Below are 21,080 nucleotides of genomic sequence, written 5' to 3'. Positions count from 1 at the left end.
GCGGCCGACCGGACCTCCCCCTGAAGGAGAACACATCCCAGCAGAGCGCTGTGCTCTGTGCTCAGGAGTCTCCCCAAAGAGCGCAGGCAGCTATCCGGGCTGCGCTGCGCTGGGACACAGGAACCCCGACCTCCCCCTGAGAGAGAGAGCTTCCGGACATAGAGAGGAATGCAGGCAGTCCACACTAGCTGCTCTGCATTCTCCACCAGACCAGAGGAGGGGAAGACCGAGCAGTCGACCTGCTCCAGAGGAAAGAGCTGGATGGCTAAGTAGCACTGCCCCATTAACCCCTTCCGTGCCCTGTTCCCCTGTCCTGCCCAAAACTCCTGATCCCCTGCTAGCATTAACCCCTTCCTGTTCCTTCCCTGATCCCCTGCTAGCATTAACCCCTTCCTGTTCCCTGATTTACCCTGGTGGCCCTGATTAACCCATGGTGGTTACCCTGGTTCCCTGCCTTGGTTGTCTGTTCTCTGTAGAGCATGCCTCTGCTCTGCAAACAATCCTTTAACCCTGTGTTCCTTGGCCTGCAGGCATTAACCCCTGCAGTGCCACAATTGTGTAATTAACCCTCTTGTAACCCCGTAGGGACAGTGAGTAGACAGACGGGTGGGTTATTGTTAATATACTTGTATGTGTGAATTGTCTAGTTAGTTTGTGGGTGGAATTTGGGAACGTGTAATGTAGTTTAGGATTGTATATTTATAGTGCTGTGTAATTACTGTATTGCGTGCTTGGTGTATTAAATACCGTTATATTTGTACCCTTTGTGTAGTGTGTACTTGTTAGCGGTAGTGAGTAAGGCGCATGCAGCTAGTATAGTGATTAGTGTAAAGCATAGCGAAAGTATTGTGTTGTTATTATTATATAAAGGCATAAATAGGCGGAGCAATCAATAGACGGTTCCTCCTATTTATGAATATTAATTATCAATATTTGCATAATATTGGTGATTAATATTCCCCCTTTAAAACTTTCTTCAAAAGGGTCTAGAACTGGGCCTTTTGACATTGACATTGAACTGGCCAGTCATAGATGGATCAGGAGATTTTATTAGATCCGCATCTAGACTAAGACCTTCAATCAGACCCCGGACGCCTTCCTGGGACTTAAATACGGTTCTTAAAGGACTGACAGGGGCTCCATTTGAACCTTTAAAGAACCTTTTACAGAAAACCGCTTTCCTGATAGCCATATCATCAGCTAAGAGGTTAAGCGAAATCCAGGCCCTTTCAATTCGTGAACCATACTTAACTATACAAGAAGACAGGATAACCCTCAAATTAGATCCAGGGTTTTTACCTAAAGTAGTAACCGATTTCCATAGAAACCAAGAAATAATATTACCTTCCTTCTGCACAAACCCCAAAAATCCTGGGGAGAAGCAATTCCACTGCCTGGATGTCAGAAGAACGGTCCTCAAATACCTGGAAAACACCAAGGATTTACGCCAAGTGGATAATTTATCCAATTCCGGGGAAAAAATAAGGGCAAAGCAGTATCAAAGGCAACCATCGCTAGAATAATCACACTGACTATTTCCGATTGGTACAATATTCAGGGTATTAGTTGCTCCGTAGGAGTTAAAGCCCATTATACCAGGGCAAATTCTTCATCATATGCAGAAAGTGCAGGGGCTTCTTTGGAACAAATATGCAGAGCAGCTACATGGTCTAGTATGAATACTTTTGTAAGGCACTATAGATTGGACTTATCCAGATCCTCAGATCTTTCGGGAGGAAAGTTTTACAAGCCATAGCCCCCCCCCCCCTTAATGTTTGTAATCTGGTAGGTCTCTCATGTGTGCCGTCATGGTGGTGAAATGGAAAACCGGAATTAGACTTACCGGTAATTCAGTTTCCATGAATCCACCATGACAGCACAATATCCCACCAAAAAGAAAAAATATATATAAAAATATATCGGTATGAGCAAATCCCCCCAAAAAAATGCATGTTACACTTACACTGGGTCGGAACACTGTAATCTGGAACTCACTGGTGTATGGTGGTGGGAGGGGTCAATTTAACCTTGTTCTCTGTTCCTGCCCCTACAGAGGTCATGGGTCAATCTCTCATGTGTGCCATCATGGTGGATTCGTGGAAACTGAATTACCAGTAAGTCTCTAATTCTGTTTTTTTTTATACTATTCATATTGATACTAATAAACACAATTTTTTATATATACCTGTGTCGTGCCAGTTGGTGAGTACCTGACTAATACTATTTTAACCCTATTTGTGCTCCTCTTTCTGATGGTCAGGAACCTGCACTTGACACGTTTCGCTCTGTCCCATTTCGTCCACACAGGATGAACACATTTTTTTGTATGCATCTGTAAAGGGGGAATATTAATCACCAATATTATGCGAATATCGATAATTAATATTCCTAAATAGGAGGAAACGTCTAGTGATGACTCCGCCTATTTATACCTTTATATAATAACAACACAATACTTTCGCTATGCTTTACACTAATCACTAATGCTAGCTGCATGCGCCTTACTAACTCGCTACCGCTAACAAGTACACGCTACACAAAGGGTACAAATATAACGGTATTTATTTAACACACTAAGCACGCAATACACTAACAATACACAGCACTACACATATACAATACTCAAACTTCGCTACACGTTCCCAATTCCACCCATAAACTAACTAGACAATTCACACATACAAGTAATATTACCCCACCCGTCTATCTACTCACTGTCCCTACGGGGTTACAAGAGGGTATAGATTCAGCACTGCAAGGGTTATTTGCCAGTGAGTGCTGAGGTTAATACCAGCAGGAGAGCTGGGGTTCTGGCAGGGAAGGGGTTAATGGATTAGGGACATCAGGGGCACAGAATCAGGGCCTCCAGGGTCCTGGCAGGGAAGGGGTTAAACACTCAGGGGTATGAGACCAGCAGGAGAGCTGGGGTGGCAGGGAAGAGGTTAAACAGTAGGGTTAATCAGGGGTAACAAGGGGCAGCATGGGGTCTGGGATACAAAGGGTTAAATCGTTGGTGGGATAGTGGTAGGGAAATAAGGGGGTGTATATGGTTGGCACTGCAAGGGAGGTACAATGCCATGCCAGCGTATACTCAGCCATCTCCAGGGCCAAATGGGCCTCTCTTCCTTCAGGCAGCAGTCCTCATGTGTCTAGTCTGGTTGCAAGAGAGAGCCCTGTTCCTTTGTTTTGGACTGATATATAAGTCACTCTCACCCCCCCCCCCCCCTTTCCAGGGGTGTGACATCATCGTGTGCGTGTGACGGAATGCATGCACTCGGATTGCAGCAGACAACTGGCTGGCCCCCTGAGGCTCACAGCACCACACGCCCAGCCATGTCACAAACACAAGGTGGGGCCGCATAGTAAATAGGCTGATAAACCTCAAATCAATTGCCTTTGAAGTCACCAGCATGCAGTCACAAGTGTATATACATAAAGACATGTGTGCAAATACATACACACATATCTATATATACACACACACACTCTCATATACCTGGGGCATCACATACAGGGGACATACATATGTCCCCACTGGCCATACAGGAAATATATATCCCTATTGTGGGTAAGTAACTGGCTCAGTGATAGAAAACAGAGGGTGGTTATTAACGGTACACACTCAGATTGGGTCACTGTCACTAGTGGGGTACCTCAGGGGTCAGTATTGGGCCCTATTCTCTTCAATATATTTATTAATGATCTTGTAGAAGGCTTGCATAGTAAAGTATCAATTTTCGCAGATGACACTAAACTGTGTAAAATAATTTACACTGATGAGGACAGTATACTACTACAGAGGGATCTGGATAGACTGGAGGCTTGGGCAGATAAGTGGCAGATGGGGTTTAACACTGATAAATGTAAGTTATGCACATGGGAAGGAAAAATGCAAGTCAACCGTACATACTAAATGGTAAAACACTCGGTAACACTGACATGGAAAAGGATCTAGGAATTTTAATAAACAGCAAACTAAGCTGCAAAAACCAGTGTCAGGCAGCTGCTGCCAAGGCCAACAAGATAATGGGTTGCATCAGAAGGGGCATAGATTCCCGTGATAAGAACATAGTCCTACCACTTTACAAATCGCTAGTCAGACCACACATGGAGTACTGTGTACAGTTCTGGGCTCCTGTAAACAAGGCAGACATAGCAGAGCTGGAGAAGGTCCAGAGGAGGGCAACTAAAGTAATAACTGGAATGGGGAAACTACAGTACCCTGAAAGATTATCAAAATTAGAGTTATTCACTTTAGAAAAAAGACGACTGAGGGGAGTTCTAATTAATATGTATAAATATATCAAGGGTCAGTACAGAGATCTATCCCATCAGCTATTTATCCCCAGGACTGTGACTGTGACGAGGGGACATCCTCTGCGCCTGGAGGAAAGAAGGTTTGTACACAAACATAGAAAAGGATTCTTTACGGTAAGAGCAGTGAGACTCTGGAACTCTCTGCCTGAGGAGGTGGTGATGGTGAGTACAATAAAGGAATTCAAGAGGGGCCTGGACGTATTTCTGGAGCTTAATAATATTACAGGCTATAGCTACTAGAGAGGGGTCTTCCTCTGGATCAACTTGCGGGATAACAGGCCGAACTGGATGGACAAATGTCTTTTTTCGGCCTTATGTACTATGTTACTATGTTACTATTGGCCATATAAAGGGGCCCATATATATCAAAGAAGGGGCAGATACATATACAGTCATGTGAAAAAATTAGGACACCCTTTGAAAGCATGTGGTTTTTTGTAACATTTTTAATAAAAGGTTATTTCATCTCCGTTTCAACAATACAGAGAGATTAAAGTAATCCAACTAAACAAAGAAAACTGAAGAAAAGTCTTTTCAAGATCTTCTGTAAATGTCATTCTACAAAAATGCCTATTCTAACTGAGGAAAAAGATAGGACACCCTCACATGTATTCCCTCTTAAATTGGCTCAGATCTCACACATGTATATCACACCAGGTGCACATAATTAGTAGATCGTTACTCTGCATGTTGAATGAGGCTTGCCCTATTTAAACCTCAGACATTTAGTTTGGTGTGCTCCTGACTGTTGAAGTGAGAGTGAGCACCATGGTGAGAGCAAAAGAGCTGTCAGAGGACTTCAGAAAAAAGATTGTAGCAGCCTATGAGTCTGGGAAGGGATTTAAAAAGATCTCAAAAGATTTTGAAATCAGCCATTCCACTGTCCGGAAGATAGTCTACAAGTGGAGGGCTTTCAAAACAACTGCCAACATGCCCAGGACTGGTCGCCCCAGCAAGTTCACCCCAAGAGCAGACCGCAAGATGCTAAAAGAGGTCTCCAAAAACCCTAAAGTGTCATCTCGAGAACTACAGCAGGCTCTGGCTACTGTTGATGTAGAAGTACATGCCTCTACAATCAGAAAGAGACTGTACAAGTTTAACTTGCATGGGAGGTGTGCAAGGAGGAAACCTTTGCTTTCCAAGAGAAACATCGAGGCCAGACTGACATTTGCCAGAGATAAAGTTGACAAAGACCAGGACTTCTGGAATAATGTTCTTTGGACAGATGAGTCCAAAATTGAATTATTTGGACACAACAGCAGAGGACATGTTTGGCGTAAACCAAACACAGCATTCCAAGAAAAGAACCTCATACCAACTGTGAAGCATGGAGGTGGAAGTGTCATGGTTTGGGGCTGCTTTGCTGCAGCAGGACCTGGTCAGCTCACCATCATAGAATCCACGATGAATTCTACTGTGTATCAGAAGGTGCTTGAAGAACATGTGAGACCATCAGTTAGAAAATTAAAGCTGAAGCGGAACTGGACCATGCAACATGAAAATGACCCAAAACATACTAGTAAATCAACCAAAGATTGGCTGAAAAAGAAGAAATGGAGAGTCCTGGAATGGCCAAGTCAAAGTCCAGATTTGAATCCCATTGAGATGCTGTGGGGTGACTTGAAAAGGGCTGTACGTGCAAGAAACCCCTCAAACATCTCACAGCTGAAAAAGTTCTGCATTGAGGAGTGGGGTAAAATTTCCTCAGACCGATGTCGAAGACTGGTAGATGGCTACAAGAACCGTCTCACTGCAGTTATTTCAGCCAAAGGAGGTAACACTCGCTATTAGGGGCAAGGGTGTCCTATCTTTTTCCTCAGTTAGAATAGGCATTTTTGTAGAATGACATTTACAGAAGATCTTGAAAAGACTTTTCTTCAGTTTTCTTTGTTTAGTTGGATTACTTTAATCTCTCTGTATTGTTGAAACGGAGATGAAATAACCTTTTATTAAAAATGTTACAAAAAACCACATGCTTTCAAAGGGTGTCCTAATTTTTTCACATGACTGTATATGTCCTCCTGATAATATATATACACATATTTAAGGGGCATAATGTATTCTATATGTCATAAGGGGCCACAGCCATATATATATTATAAGGGGCACATATTTCTAAAGGAGGCACATATTTCCCACAGGGGCCACCATGAGCCCCTGGGGATCACCATGGGCAGACGTGCGCAGATGCTGGGCACATCTGCGCACATCGTCCCATGATGCTGTGGTTAATGTATGCACATATATACCATACATGCCCGCACGTGTTTGCAGGCATGCATGGATATATATGCATACGTCTCAACCCTTCCTCAACAGCATCCAATCTGCAATTTTTGCAGGTCAGATGCAGACCCATTCACTTAATTGGGGCCACAAAAGATGCAGACAGCACACAGTGTGCTATCCACATCCATTTCTCCATTCCATGCCTTCTCCAACAGCTGAAAGGCACGAGTCCCAGATGTCAGATTCCCCACCGATCAGATACTGATGCCCTAGGGGGGGACCAAGAGTTTGCCGACTTCATGCATCTTTGCTGGTACTGCAGATATGTTCAGGTATTTTGGCAAGGTATATGGAATTGATAAAAGTAGGATTGGGGTACAGCTTCCTTTTAATGCTCAAGTGGCCATGTTGGGGGATATTGTGGAAGATCAGGGTTCAGCTGATACGTTTAAACTCATTTCCACAATGTTTATGTTGGCCAGAGTGATTATAGCACGTGGGTGGATGGTAAGAGCTCCCCTGACATTAATAACTGGGTCAATCTGGTTAATAAAGTGAAGGCCTATGAAAAGATTAGATATACCTCTCAAAATAAGTCTGAAGAATGGTCCAAAATATGGTCTTTATGGTAGATTGTATGGTTGAAGTATGTGTGTGTGTGTGTGTATATACACATACAGTGGGATGCGAAAGTTTGGGCAACCTTGTTAATCGTCATGATTTTACTGTATAAATCGTTGGTTGGTGCAAAAAAAAATAATGTTAGTTAAATATATAGGAGACACACAGTGATATTTGAGAAGTGAAATTAAGTTTATTGGATTTACAGAAAGTGTGCTATAATTGTTTAAACAAAATTAGGCAGGTGCATACATTTTGGGCACCACAAAAAAGAAATGAAATCAATATTTAGTAGATCCTCCTTTTGCAGAAATGACAGCCTCTAAACGGTTCCTGTAGGTTCCAATGAGAGTCTGGATTCTGGTTGAAGGTATTTTGGACCATTCCTCTTTACAAAACATCTTTAGTTCATTCAGGTTTGATGGCTTCCGAGCATGGACAGCTCTCTTTAAGTCACAACACAGATTTTCAATTATATTCAGGTCTGAGGACTGAGATGGCCATTCCAGAACGTTGTACTTGTTCCTCTGCATAAATGCCTTAGTGGATTTTGAGCAGTGTTTAGGGTCGTTGTCTTGTTGAAAGATCCAGCCCCGGCGCAGCTTCAGCTTTGTCACTGATTCCTGGACATTGGTCTCCAGAATCTGCTGATACTGAGTGGAATCCATGCGTCCCTCAACTTTGACAAGATTCCCAGTCCCTGCACTGGCCACACAGCCCCACAGCATGATGAAACCACCACCTTATTTTACTGTAGGTAGCAGGTGTTTTTCTTGGAATGCTGTGTTTTTTCCTCCATGCATAACAACCCTTGTTATGGCCAAATAACTCAATTTTAGTTTCATCAGTCCACAGCACCTTATTCCAAAATGAAGCTGGCTTGTCCAAATGTCCTTTAGCCCACCTCAAGCTCCACTTTTTGTGCTGTGGGCGGAGAAAAGGCTTCCTCTGCATCACTCTCACATACACCATCTCCTTGTGTAAAGTGCGCCGAATGGTTCAACGATGCACAGTGACTCCATCTGCAGCAAGATGATGTTGTAGGTCTTTGGTGCTGGTCTGTGGGTTGACTCTGACTGTTCTCTCTGACTGTCTATCCGAGATTTTTCTTGGTCTGCCACTTCGAGCCTTAACTTGAACTGAGCCTGTGGTCTTCCATTTCCTCAATATGTTCCTAACTGTGGAAACAGACAGCTGAAATCTGAGACGGCTTTCTGTATCCTTCCCCTAAACCATGATGGTGAACAATCTTTGTCTTCATGTCATTTGAGAGTTGTTTTGAGACCCCCATGTTGCTACTCTTAAGAGAAAATTAAAAGAGGAGGGAAACTTACAATTGACCCCCTTAAATACTGTTTCTCATAATTGGATTTTTTTTATCGTAACAACCAACGATTTATACAGGAAAATCATGACTATTAACAAGGTTGCCCAGACTTTCGCATCCCACTGTGTGTGTGTGTGTATATATACAGTACAGACCAAAAGTTTGGACACACCTTCTCATTTAAAGAGTTTTCTTTATTTTCATGACTATGAAAATTGTAGATTCACACTGAAGGCATCAAAACTATGAATTAACACATGTGGAATTATATACATAACAAAAAAGTGTGAAACAACTGAAAATATGTCATATTCTAGGTTTTTCAAAGTAGCCACCTTTTGCTTTGATTACTGCTTTGCACACTCTTGGCATTCTCTTGATGAGCTTCAAGAGGTAGTCACCTGAAATGGTCTTCACTTCACAGGTGTTCCCTGTCAGGTTTAATAAGTGGAATTTCTTGCCTTATAAATGGGGTTGGGATCATCAGTTGTGTTGTGGAGAAGTCAGGTGGATACACAGCTGATCGTCCTACTGAATAGACTGTTAGAATTTGTATTATGGCAAGAAAAAAAAGCAGCGAAGTAAAGAAAAACGAGTGGCCATCATTACTTTAAGAAATGAAGGTCAGTCAGTCCGAAAAATTGGGAAAACTTTGAAAGTGTCCCCAAGTGCAGTCACAAAAACCATCAAGCGCTACAAAGAAACTGGCTCTCATGCGGACCGCCCCAGGAAAGGAAGACCAAGAGTCACCTCTGCTGCAGAGGATAAGTTCATCCGAGTCACCAGCCTCAGAAATCGCAGGTTAACAGCAGCTCAGATTAGATACCAGGTCAATGCCACACAGAGTTCTAGCAGCAGACACATCTCTAGAACAACTGTTAAGAGGAGACTGTGTGAATCAGGCCTTCATGGTAGAATATCTGCTAGGAAACCACTGCTAAGGACAGGCAACAAGCAGAAGAGACTTGTTTGGGCTAAAGAACACAAGGAATGGACATTAGACCAGTGGAAATCTGTGCTTTGGTCTGATGAGTCCAAATTTGAGATCTTTGGTTCCAACCACCGTGTCATTGTGCGACGCAGAAACGGTGAACGGATGGACTCTACATGCCTGGTTCCCACAGTGAAGCATGGAGGAGGAGGTGTGATGGTGTGGGGGTGCTTTGCTGGTGACACTGTTGGGGATTTATTCAAAATTGAAGGCATACTGAACCAGCATGGCTACCACAGCATCTTGCAGCGGCATGCTATTCCATCCGGTTTGCGTTTAGTTGGACCATCATTTATTTTTCAACAGGATAATGACCCCAAACACACCTCCAGGCTGTGTAAGGGCTATTTGACCATGAAGGAGAGTGATGGGGTGCTGCGCCAGATGACCTGGCCTCCACAGTCACCGGACCTGAACCCAGTCGAGATGGTTTGGGGTGAACTGGACCGCAGAGTGAAGGCAAAAGGGCCAACAAATGCTAAGCATCTCTGGAAACTCCTTCAAGACTGTTGGAAGACCATTTCAGGTGACTACCTCTTGAAGCTCATCAAGAGAATGCCAAGAGTGTGCAAAGCAGTAATCAAAGCAAAAGGTGGCTACTTTGAAGAACCTAGAATATGACATATTTTTAGTTGTTTCCTACTTTTTTTGATAAGTATATAATTCCACATGTTAATTCATAGTTTTGATGCCTTCAGTGTGAATCTACGATTTTCAGTCATGTAAATTAAGAAAACTCTTTGAATGAGAAGGTGTGTCCAAACTTTTGGTCTGTACTGTGTATATGTATATGTGTGTGTGTGTATATATATATATATATATATATATATATATATATATATATAAAATTTATTTTTATTTTTTTCTACCTCACTCTACCAGTGGGATCATGGGGTTATGTTTGAGTTGGTTTCTATCTGGCAGGGGGTTTAATTGAGTAACCACATGTTTAATATATGTGCTATAACGCCACTGTTTTAATAAGGCTACTTTCACACTAGCGTTCGTCGGTCCGCTCGTGAGCTCCGTTTGAAGGGGCTCACGAGCGGACCCGAACGCTTCCGTCCAGCCCTGATGCAGTCTGAATGGATGCGGATCCGCTCAGACTGCATCAGTCTGGCGGCGTTCAGCCTCCGCTCCGCTCGCCTCCGCACGGACAGGCGGACAGCTGAACGCTGCTTGCAGCGTTCGGGTGTCCGCCTGGCCGTGCGGAGGCGTGCGGATCCGTCCAGACTTACAATGTAAGTCAATGGGGACGGATCCGTTTGAAGATGCCACAATATGGCTCAATCTTCAGGCGGATCCGTCCCCCATTGACTTTACATTGAAAGTCTGGACGGATCCGTACGAGGCTATTTTCACACTTAGCTGTTATATGCTAAAATAATGCAGACGGATCCGTTCTGAACGGAGCCTCCGTCTGCATTATTATGATCGGATCCGTTCAGAACGGATCCGATCGAACGCTAGTGTGAAAGTAGCCTAAGAAAGAAAGAACAAAAATCTGCACCCCATGTCAGTTTATGCTGCAGGTTGTTTTCAGCCATGTGTGAGTGAGAATTGCTGAAAGCTCATTCACTTTGCTGGTACTACACAATGCTGCAGATTCGCTGCACGGAAATCCATGACAGCAACTCCTCAGCTAATCAGTGACTTGTGAACCCAGCCTAAATGTTCCTCATTTTAACTTGAGAAAAAAGTTTTGCATGAACCCCTTCATGAAAATCCTTCACCTAGATTTTGTCTGGCCCTTTTTTTTTTTACTACCATTGGGGGCTGTTCACATGGTGAATTTTCACCTGAGGATTTTGGCATGGACACTGTGCTGAAATTCAAGCGGTGTATGCGTGCAGCTCACGGCCCGGTGGTTTAAAGGTGAGACCGCACCAAAATGGGACATGTCCCTTTTCGGTGCAGTGTGCAGACAGCCACCTCTTGAAGCTGCATCCATTCAATGGAGTTAAGCCACTTGAAGTGAACAGCCGTGGTTTCTCCTGCAGCATACATGGCAGATTTTGACAGCATCCAAATTCGGCGTGTTAATGGGCACTAAAAATTCCAGATAAAGAACATGCTTATTTATCAGCAAGAACCTGTGTGTGAAAAAACCGACCGCACATCCAAGCCCTTTCCACCACCTGCCGCCTCCAACTCAAAAACATCTCCCTCATCCGCTCTTTCCTCAACTTTAAGTCTGCAAAAATGCTTGTACATACCCTCATCATCTCCTGCCTAGACTACTGCAACATCCTCCTCTGTGGCCTTCCATCTAGCACTTTCGCACCCCTCCAATCTATCCTGAACTCTGCTGCCCGACTAATCCACCTCTCACCCTGTTACTCCTCTGCCAATCCCTTCACTGGCTCCCCATTGCCCAGTAAATTCAGTTAAAAATACATATAAGGCCGTCCACAACCTGTCCCCTCCCTACATCTCTGAGCTACTTTCCCGATACATCCCCACACGCGATCTCCGATCCTCACAAGACCTCCTTCTCTCCTCTTATCACCTGTTCCCACAATTGCCTCCAAGATCTCCAGTGCATCCCCCACACTCTGGAACTCGCTACCCCAACATATCAGACTCTCACCTACAGTGGAATCCTTCAAAAGAAACCGGAAAACCCACCTATTCAGACAAGCCTACAACCAGTGGCCTCTATACCGCCATGACCAACTTCACCCTCACCTACTGTGTCCTTCTCCCATACCATGTAGATTGTAAGCCCTCACAGGCAGGGCCCTCTCTCCTTCTGTACCAGTTTGTAACTCGTCTTGTTTATGCCTAGTGCAATTGTCTGTATTATGTATGTGCACCCCTTATCATATGTACAGCGCTATGGAATGAATGGCGCTTTAATAATAGACAGAGGGCACAGAGCGCATGGCACTATAGACAGAGGGCACAGAGCATGTGGCACTATAGGCAGAGGGCACAGAGCATGTGGCACTATAGGCAGAGGGCACAGCATGTGGCACTATAGACAGGGCACGGAGCATGTGGCACTATAGACAAAGGGCACAGAGCATGTGGCACTATAGGCAGAGGGCACAGATCATGTGGCACTATAGGCAGAGGGCACAGAGCATGTGGCACTATATTTCACACGAAAAAAAGCGAGAGGAAGCAGGTCTCTTGGAACTGGAAGGAGTACCTGTTCCTCTGGTTGCTACAGGGGCTTTGAATGTAGTAAATATTTCTGGGGTTGAATTATCTAATGATTGCATATCACTACTGTCTAAGGCCCCTTTCACAGGAGAGAGTTTTCCGCGCGGGTGAAATGCGTGACGTGAACGCATAGCACTCGCACTAAATCCTGACCCATTCATGTCAATGGGTCTGTGTACATGAGCATTGTTTTTCATGCATCAGTTCTGCGTTGTGTGAAAATCGCTGCATGTTCTATATTCTGCGTTTTTCACACAGCCCTGGCCCCATAGAAGTGAATGGGGCTGCGTGAAAAATGCATTGCAGCCGCAAACAAGTGCGGGTGCGATGCGTTTTTCACTGATGGTTGCTAAGAGTTTTTTTTATCACGTGCGTGAAAAACGCGTTGCACCCGCGCTGAAAAAACTGAACGCAATCGCAGACAAAAGTGACTGAACTTGCTTGCTAAATAGTGCGAGTTTCACTGAACGCACCCTGAACGCTTCCGGACCTAATCCGTCACGCTCGTGTGAAAGAGGCCTAAAGGTTTAAATTACTGCATTCCTGAGAAATTTGATGAGACTGATTTCCTTATTGATTTGAGTAAATCGATTTGTAAAATGAATCTGTATAAGGAAATGAAGGGACAACAACAACAACAAAAAATGTGGTTGTTCAGATAGAGGAAGATCAGATTCGGGCTGATATTGGACCTCTAGGATTTACCCTGGGATCCAATTTCAACCAGGAAGACAGTCAAGGTCTTAATGACCTGTGTGATTTGCTTAGTGAGGGTATTGAGGAGGGCCCCACTGAAACGTTGGAGCCATTTAAAGGGGTTATCCCATGAGTAATGTAAATAATGAAAATCAGACATATAGTACATGACAAATTCTAACACAGCTAGAACCAGCCCTGTACCTCACATGGATCCAGAGATTTCTCCATTCATTGCTCTGCTAGATTTATATCCAGCTGACAACTCAAGGGAAGTATATTATCTGCTGCAGCTCAGGGGGCGTGTCTCAGCTCTGCCTATCACAGCTCAGGAGCCAGTTAAAGGATGAAACGGAGCATGTGTGGCCTTCTCAGTGAGCAGGGCAAAGAAATAAGAAAAAAAACTAACAGGTGGCGCTATACAGATGCATTTTCTTGAATAACTTAGTGGCTATACAACATTTTTAATTACATGCAATTACAAAAATATTCAGATCCAGGTGCTGGTATTTTTCATGGGACATCCCCTTTAAGGGAGTTGTTCGTTCAACCTACTTCCCTCCCTTGTCCCCCGGCTGTGCCGTGTACAATTTTTCTTGTGCAATGGAGAGAGGTATCCAGGCTTTGATTTATCCCTCTAATTAGTGTAATCTGAGCCTGGGAGGATATAGGGCATTGAAATGGTTAAAGAGTCAAGATCAAGTGGTAGTTAAACTGGCAGACAAGGGTGGGAATGCAGTGGTTACACATAGAACTTATTATGAGAAGGAGGCTATGCAGCAACTATCAGGTCACGTATGAGTAGTTAGATGGAGATCCCACAGTAGCCATACAAACCAAATTAGGCTACTTTCACACTTGCGTTCAGAGCGGATCCGTCTGAGACGGATCCGCTCATATAATGCAGATGGTGGATCCGTTCAGAACGGATCTGTCTGCATTATATTGTAAAAAAAAATTCTAAGTTTGAAAGTAGCCGCAGACGGATCCGTCCAGACTTTACATTGAAAGTCAATGGGCGACGGATCCGTTTGAAAATTGAGCCATATTGTGTCATATTCAAACGGATCCGTCCCCATTGACTTACATTGTAAGTCTGGACGGATCCGCTTGCCTCCGCACGTTCAGGTGTCTGCCTGCTGAGCGGAGCGGAGGCTGAACGCTGTCAGACTGATGCATTCTGAGCGGATCCGCGTCCACTCAGAATGCATTAGGGCTGGACGGATGTGTTCGGGGCCGCTTGTGAGCCCCTTCAAACGGAGCTCACAAGCGGACACCCGAACGCTAGTGTGAAAGTAGCCTTACATTCCTTTTTAAGACAGGACTTTGAATCCAATGTGATTTCACAGAAGTTAGCAGAGAAATTGTTCCCGTTACATCCATCTTAGGCTACTTTCACATTTGCGTTCAGAGAGGATCTGTCTGAGACGGATCCGCTCATATAATGCAAACGATGGATCCGTTCAGAACGGATCCGTCTGCATTATATTGTAAAAAAATCCTAAGTGTGAAACTAGCCGCAGACGGATCCGTCCAGACTTTACATTGAAAGTCAATGGGGGGACGGATCCGTTTGAAAATTGAGCCATATTGTGTCAAATTAATACGGATCCGCCCCCATTGACTTACAATGTAAGTCTGGATGGATCCGTTTGCCTCCGCACGGCCAGGCGGACACCCGAACGCTGCAAGCAGCGTTCAGGTGTCCGCCTGCTGAGCGGAGCCCAAAGCTGCCAGACTGATGCATTCTGAGCGGATCCGCATCCACTCAGAATGCATTAGGGCTGGACGGATGCGTTCGGGGCTGCAAGCGGAACTCACAAGCGGAGCCCCGAACGCAAATGTGAAAGTAGCCCTAAGCTGTTCTGGAGCCTCTGTCAAGCTATCTTGTTTTTTATGCCCTCTCTTGAAAAGTATTTCTTCATACTTAAAAGATTCTAAAGCACTCTTGCAGAATCTCATGATTTAGAATGGGATGATGGCCACTATTGATGTAATCAGCCTGTGCACACTTATCCGACATCGGGATGCCATACATGCAGTTGAGACATTTATGGAGAGAGCAGGAAAAAGTGCCATATGTTCTAAGTTTATCTGCGAGGCGTTGGCTTTGGTAATGACACACAATGTATTTAGATTTCGTGGCCACTGGTATGCCCAGCACACTGGTACCGCAATAGGCACGCTGGTGGCACCAACTTTTAGCTCTGTGGGAAGAAAAATACATTTACAATGTGGTTAATCCATAGACTGCGTGATAGGGGATATAGTGAATAGGTCATCTCTCAGGCTTCTCTAGAGCCATGAACCAGGATCATAGATGCGGTTTCATATAATTATTGCTGTTATATGCGAGTGGGGAAGAGTATTCCGGTTGGCCCGATAACACACAAAGTGAATGACTATAATTCCTGTCGAATTGATTTTGTTGTTTGTGTCATGTTCTAGCGAGGAACCACTCGACTGCTAGAACATCTCAAACACACCAAAGCAAGAAGAGGCAAAGACATGACAGTTAACACAACTGAATACTTTAATACAGAGATCAAGACAAAGCCGGAAACTGGATAAGAGGGTAAGGGACCAGTGGCAGGAAATACCACTGGACCAAGTGCACCAGTTTACTTGGGGCCAAACCTAGAGGGCAGACTCAGTGAGGCCCATTCTTCACAGAGCCCCAGATGGTGGGGTGAACTTAGCCGAGGCTCACTGGCTTCACCTTCATGATGGTCCTGATGTACTTGGCCACTTACCTGCAGAGACTGCTGGTGCAAGCACCAGCAGTCCACACAAACAAGGACTGTAAACCCAGCACACAAACTGGAACCGGAACAAACTGCACAGTACAGACAGGACAAATGTGAATCAGCACATAAGCAGCTGCCTGGACCCCATGCAGAACGACACATGGAAGTCTCAGGTAGAGCTGCCCAAACAGGAAGACAAGCAGATACCTGGACCCCATGTGGAAAGACACTTCACAACGGACCTCAAACAACTCTTCCACTCTTCCTCCAGTCTATGGGACCTTGATTTCCAATGAATGAATGAAAACAGGACTTTGGACCACTGAGCAACAGTTCTTTTTCTACTTGGCCCAGGTAAGACGCTTCTGAATTTGTCTCTCAGTGGCTTGACACAAGGAATGTGACAGTTGTAACCATGTCCTGGATACGTCTGTGTGTGGTGGCTTTTGAAGCACCAACTCCAGCCACAGTCCATTACTTGTGAATCTCTCCCAAATTCTTGAATGACAATCCTTTCAAGGCTACAGTTATCACTGTTGCTTGTGCACTTTTTTCTACCACACTTTTTCCATCCACTCAGCTTTCCATTAATATTCTTGGATACAGCACACTGTGAACAGCTTCTTTAGCAATGACCTTTTGTGGCTTACCGTACTTGTGGAGGGTGTCAATGACTGTCATCTGGACAACTGTCAAGTCTGCAGTCTTCCCCATGAATGTGTAGTCTACTGAATCAGACTGAGGGTCCATTTAAAGGCTTAGAAAACTTTTTTTTAGGTGTTTTGTGTTGACTACCTGATTAGAGCGTTGCACCATGAGTCTACAATATTGAACTTTTTCACAGTATTCTAATTTTCTGAGATACAGAATTTTGGGTTTCCATTAGCTATAAGCCTTAATGATCAGCATTAAAAGAAATAAACGCTTAGAATAGATCACTCTCTGTGTGTAATGAATCTATATAATATGAGTTTAACTTTTTAAATTGAATTACTGAAACTGAGAGGGTGAAATCTGCTGGATTTTCCGTGGCAAACAACTGCATGTAATAAATGTGGATTTTTCAGCTGGATTTTCAGTCACTTGTGAACTCAGCCTTATAGAGCAGACCACATGATGTGACTAAGTCTTGCCTCTATAACTTGAAATGTTGCGGCTTTGTGTTCAGCAAAACATACTCCGCTATATACTATATAATATGTTTACATTAAATGGCTATTAGTGTAAATGAATCACTACAGCCCCTATTATAGAATGCAACCCCATCAAATACTGTACCTCTATTCTGGATGCTACAAAAATAACCCTTCTGAGCAGAACAGGTATAAACATCTACAGGGTATGTATATTTTACTGTAGTTAACATCTCTTTTGCATATAGATTGACTCATGTACACTAATTGCACAAATAAACCAGCTAAATACTATATTATGAGACAGAGAAAACAGACACTGTTATCCTTAAAGTTTTATTGAAAAAACAATAGTATATCAAACATGGCAAGATCTATTTTTACGGCAGTTTTCCTAAAAAAAAATAGATGGTAGAAGCTGCATATCATAAAACAGAAGCCCACCTTTTCAACACTTTGATAATACAATATGCATTTATGCTAATCTATAGAAGAAAGCCTTTGAATAAAATATAATGTTTCCTGTTCTGCAGGCTTATCAGTTACCGCACAGGAATACAGTAGACATTGCATTACTGATCTATTTACTATGCAGGTATAGATGTAATTAAACATAAGCAATAAAGACCAGATGGATTACAACAAGCACATTGCAAGGAGCTAGGTTTGTTCTGAGCCTCAATAATGTTCTTAATTGTAATTACAAAAGTGATTATTTGTGCAAAAACCTGAACAATGTGCTCTTGTCTGGAGTTACAGTATATTAACCTCATCTACAGATATCACAACCTTCATCCTGATTCTTAAAGGCTATGTACACCTTTTGGGTGATTTATTATTATTTAATAATTTAATTATTTTTAACAATTGCGTTTCACTCCATTAGTTGCTAAAATTGTTTTTTTTCAATTGGTCTTTATTATAAATATTCAGCCGTTCTATCACAAAGGGTTAACTGTTTGTATAGCTGTGTGAATCCTACTTTCACTTTTTGCCATCTAATAACCCTTATGTCTAAATAACTAAAAGGTCATAAACAGTGAGCTATATTGAGTGTTTAGGAGACCAGAGATAAGGAGCCGTCAACTGAGCTGTCTGACGGAACAGAGTGAAAACAGGCTACTAGACAGAGAAAAGGGCTAAAAATTTTTAATAAAGACCAATAAAAAAATGATTAGCTCAAAATGAGTACAATGCAATAGTAATTAAAAAAAATTGTGCCCAAAGGTGTACATAGCCATTAATGATTTAAGTAAACAGTAGCAATAAACTTTTGATTGACTTTTTCCATGCCATTTGTGATGTAATAACGTACCATGAGGTTTACAATTGTTTCTGAGATAACCTGTTATCTTTTAGAAGGATTCTGCTAAAGCCTATTAGTTAAAGAGCAGTAATTTCCATGGAAACATGGGGCAGATTTACTGTTGAAAATGTGCCGTTTTTTATTTATTTTTGTCGCATTTTGCACAAAAACCTGGTGTACCTGCTTTGCTCCTATGGGCTCATTCCCTTATATTAAAGCATCATTTTTCTCAGCGGTGCCAGCTCTGGGACCCACACCAATCATTATCTTACGTAATCTTAATGTGGACTAATAAAGGTTATGTTTTTATAATTTGCTGGTCAGTGGTAGTCTTGCATGGCGTAGTACATACAATTAGCTTACAGTGATGTGTTCAGCCAAAAAGAGTTGGTGGATCTTGGTATCGATAACTATAGCGGTTAGGCTACCGCCACTTCATTCAGAATTTAACATTACACTTTTTTAGAATAGGGCCACAAGTAGCAGGTCTGCTTCAGATTTTCAGCAATGACAAAATCTAAAAAAAAATATAGATCATACGAGTGTATTACTGTAGTGCAGCGGCGACATGAAGCGCACGGCGTCATAGCAACCAATGACTCTGTGCGTTCCTGCTGTTAATAGGAATCCCGGCCGGGTTACCACGGCATTCGGCCAGATCATGTTAAGCTGTGATACAGTATTAGTTAATATTTTTATCCTTGTAATAAATGATACTGTTTTGAAAGCAGATTATGATTGCTATATTGAAATTGCAAGCTATATATTCTGTTTTTGCGAGAAAAAAAAATTCGGTACTCTACGGGAAAGAATATTTTCCCAAAAAAATGATGGCACCTGATTTGTTCTCTCTTATAAGGAACACAAACGGGTGGTCAGCTTGAAATCTCTCTGCTACAGGGCGACTTCTGATCGTCACAACGGCAGCGGTAGCTGCCGTAGCCTCTGTTCCTTCTTCATTAATTTTAACAAATGCTTTGTGAAATATGTCTGACAAATATATGTTGTCTTTTTTTGATATCCCTGTGAGATCAGCTTTATCTGCATTGAAAAGGTCACCTAATCCCATCTCGGTGAGGTACGATTTCAGATCATACTTCTCTTCAAGAAGAATGCGCGGAAGCTCAAGTTCCACTTCAGTTTTGTCCATCATGTCAGGGTTGGTCCAGGCTTTCAGCTTTTCATAATTCAACTCCTTTTCTAGCTAATTATGTATGAAAGAAATATTAGTAAATGAAAACATCTATGTGAATTTATATCATTATATAGTGCCTTGATCCTTACAGAAGACATCAGTTATGACTAAAATGGACAGATATAAAATACCTTCTACATATAAAAATCTGTCCATTTCATTCAGTTATACAGTTCAGATCAATAAAATATATAATATTATATTGAGAAAAGTTAATACTTGTACAGTTTACCAGATGGATCATAATAACTGCTGCACAAAATCTAAACACGGAACAGGTATAGATGTGCCTTTCCTTATCTTTACTTTTTGCTGGAGATATCTCAAGACGAGTAACCCTAAGTTACAGCTTTGAAGAAAAAAAAAAAAAGTTTTGCATCGCTAACAACATCCAATAGAGTAATGTTTTCTTTTTCAAATTGATAATCTTGTGCCACTCGTTTTGATATATATCGAGCCAAGAGGAAAGTTTGAAGTAAAATACAGGGGCTAGGTGTCTCCACTCTAAGCAAAAGCTTAATTTTTCATCTGGACAACCTTCGTCCTTATGACATGGAAGGGCATATATACTTCATAAAGGGTATTCCATTGCTCAGGATCAGACTTTATTAGCCAGAGTGGAAAACTGTAGAGAGTGGTGTATCGTATAGTATGGGTTTTAGCTGCTGGACCAGTGGTGACCAGTGGCTCATTTATTTGGAGAGGGGGTTGTCCAGATATGATAATGAGAGGAGTATTGATATTTTATGATTAACCCCCATATTAATACCTTCCATAAAGTACAACTTGTCCCACAAAAAGGGCCCTCATATGGCTATGTGAACCGAAAAATGGAAAAGTTACGGCTCTGGGAAGGCAGGGAGCAAAAAATGCAAACACAAAAAACGGAAAATCGCCATGTCAGCAAAGGGTTAAAGGAGATGTCTGGTTCCAAAAATCATATTTATGCCCCCAGTACCTGTTTTTCATGTCTGTGCTTTCTTCCCACCTGTCTGGGAATTTTGGCAGGACTGTTTGCATCCAGCACCTCCTGTTATTTTTTTCACTAACAAGCTTTATTTCTAAACAAGTTCAGTGGATAACTTCTTTGTCCTGCCGAAAGTCAGCATTGATGCCGGAAACCAGCCGATCCCCATCGGATCCTGTTACAGTCAATGGGATTAGGCGGTTCACTGCATTATCCAGCTGCAGCTGATGCAGTGAGCTTCGGCCGGGTGTTGTACTGCTGGAACGGCCTGCTGGATTTCTGTTCGCAGATGTAAAACTACGTAGCTTATGGGCCCGTTCACACAGTGTTTCTTTCTCGAGAAATTTTAAATGGGAAGCAGTGCTGAAAATCGCAGAGCAGCA

General features: G+C 42.8%; 1 protein-coding gene and 1 long non-coding RNA gene across 2 annotated transcripts in view; one reads left to right on the top strand and one right to left on the bottom strand.

The window, feature by feature from the left end:
* The first annotated feature begins 1,977 nt into the window (after nt 1-1,977).
* LOC122939578 lies at nt 1,978-18,908 on the top strand. Its single transcript, XR_006390117.1, has 2 exons — nt 1,978-2,114; nt 15,798-18,908. It is a non-coding gene; the product is annotated as an uncharacterized LOC122939578 (long non-coding RNA).
* The window catches only part of LOC122939576 (serpin B6-like), a 92,158-nt gene continuing 88,629 nt past the window's right edge, over nt 17,552-21,080 (bottom strand). Inside the window, exon 8 of the mRNA XM_044295667.1 lies at nt 17,552-19,739. Coding sequence (XP_044151602.1) covers nt 19,335-19,739 — 405 coding nt within the window. The 3' untranslated portion in view covers nt 17,552-19,334. The remainder of the gene's footprint in view (nt 19,740-21,080) is intronic.

This window comes from Bufo gargarizans, chromosome 5, assembly GCF_014858855.1.
Source record: "Bufo gargarizans isolate SCDJY-AF-19 chromosome 5, ASM1485885v1, whole genome shotgun sequence".
NCBI lineage: Eukaryota > Metazoa > Chordata > Amphibia > Anura > Bufonidae > Bufo > Bufo gargarizans.
The sequence above is the reverse complement of the archived record's forward strand: the minus strand, read 5'-3'. Positions and strand labels throughout refer to the sequence as shown.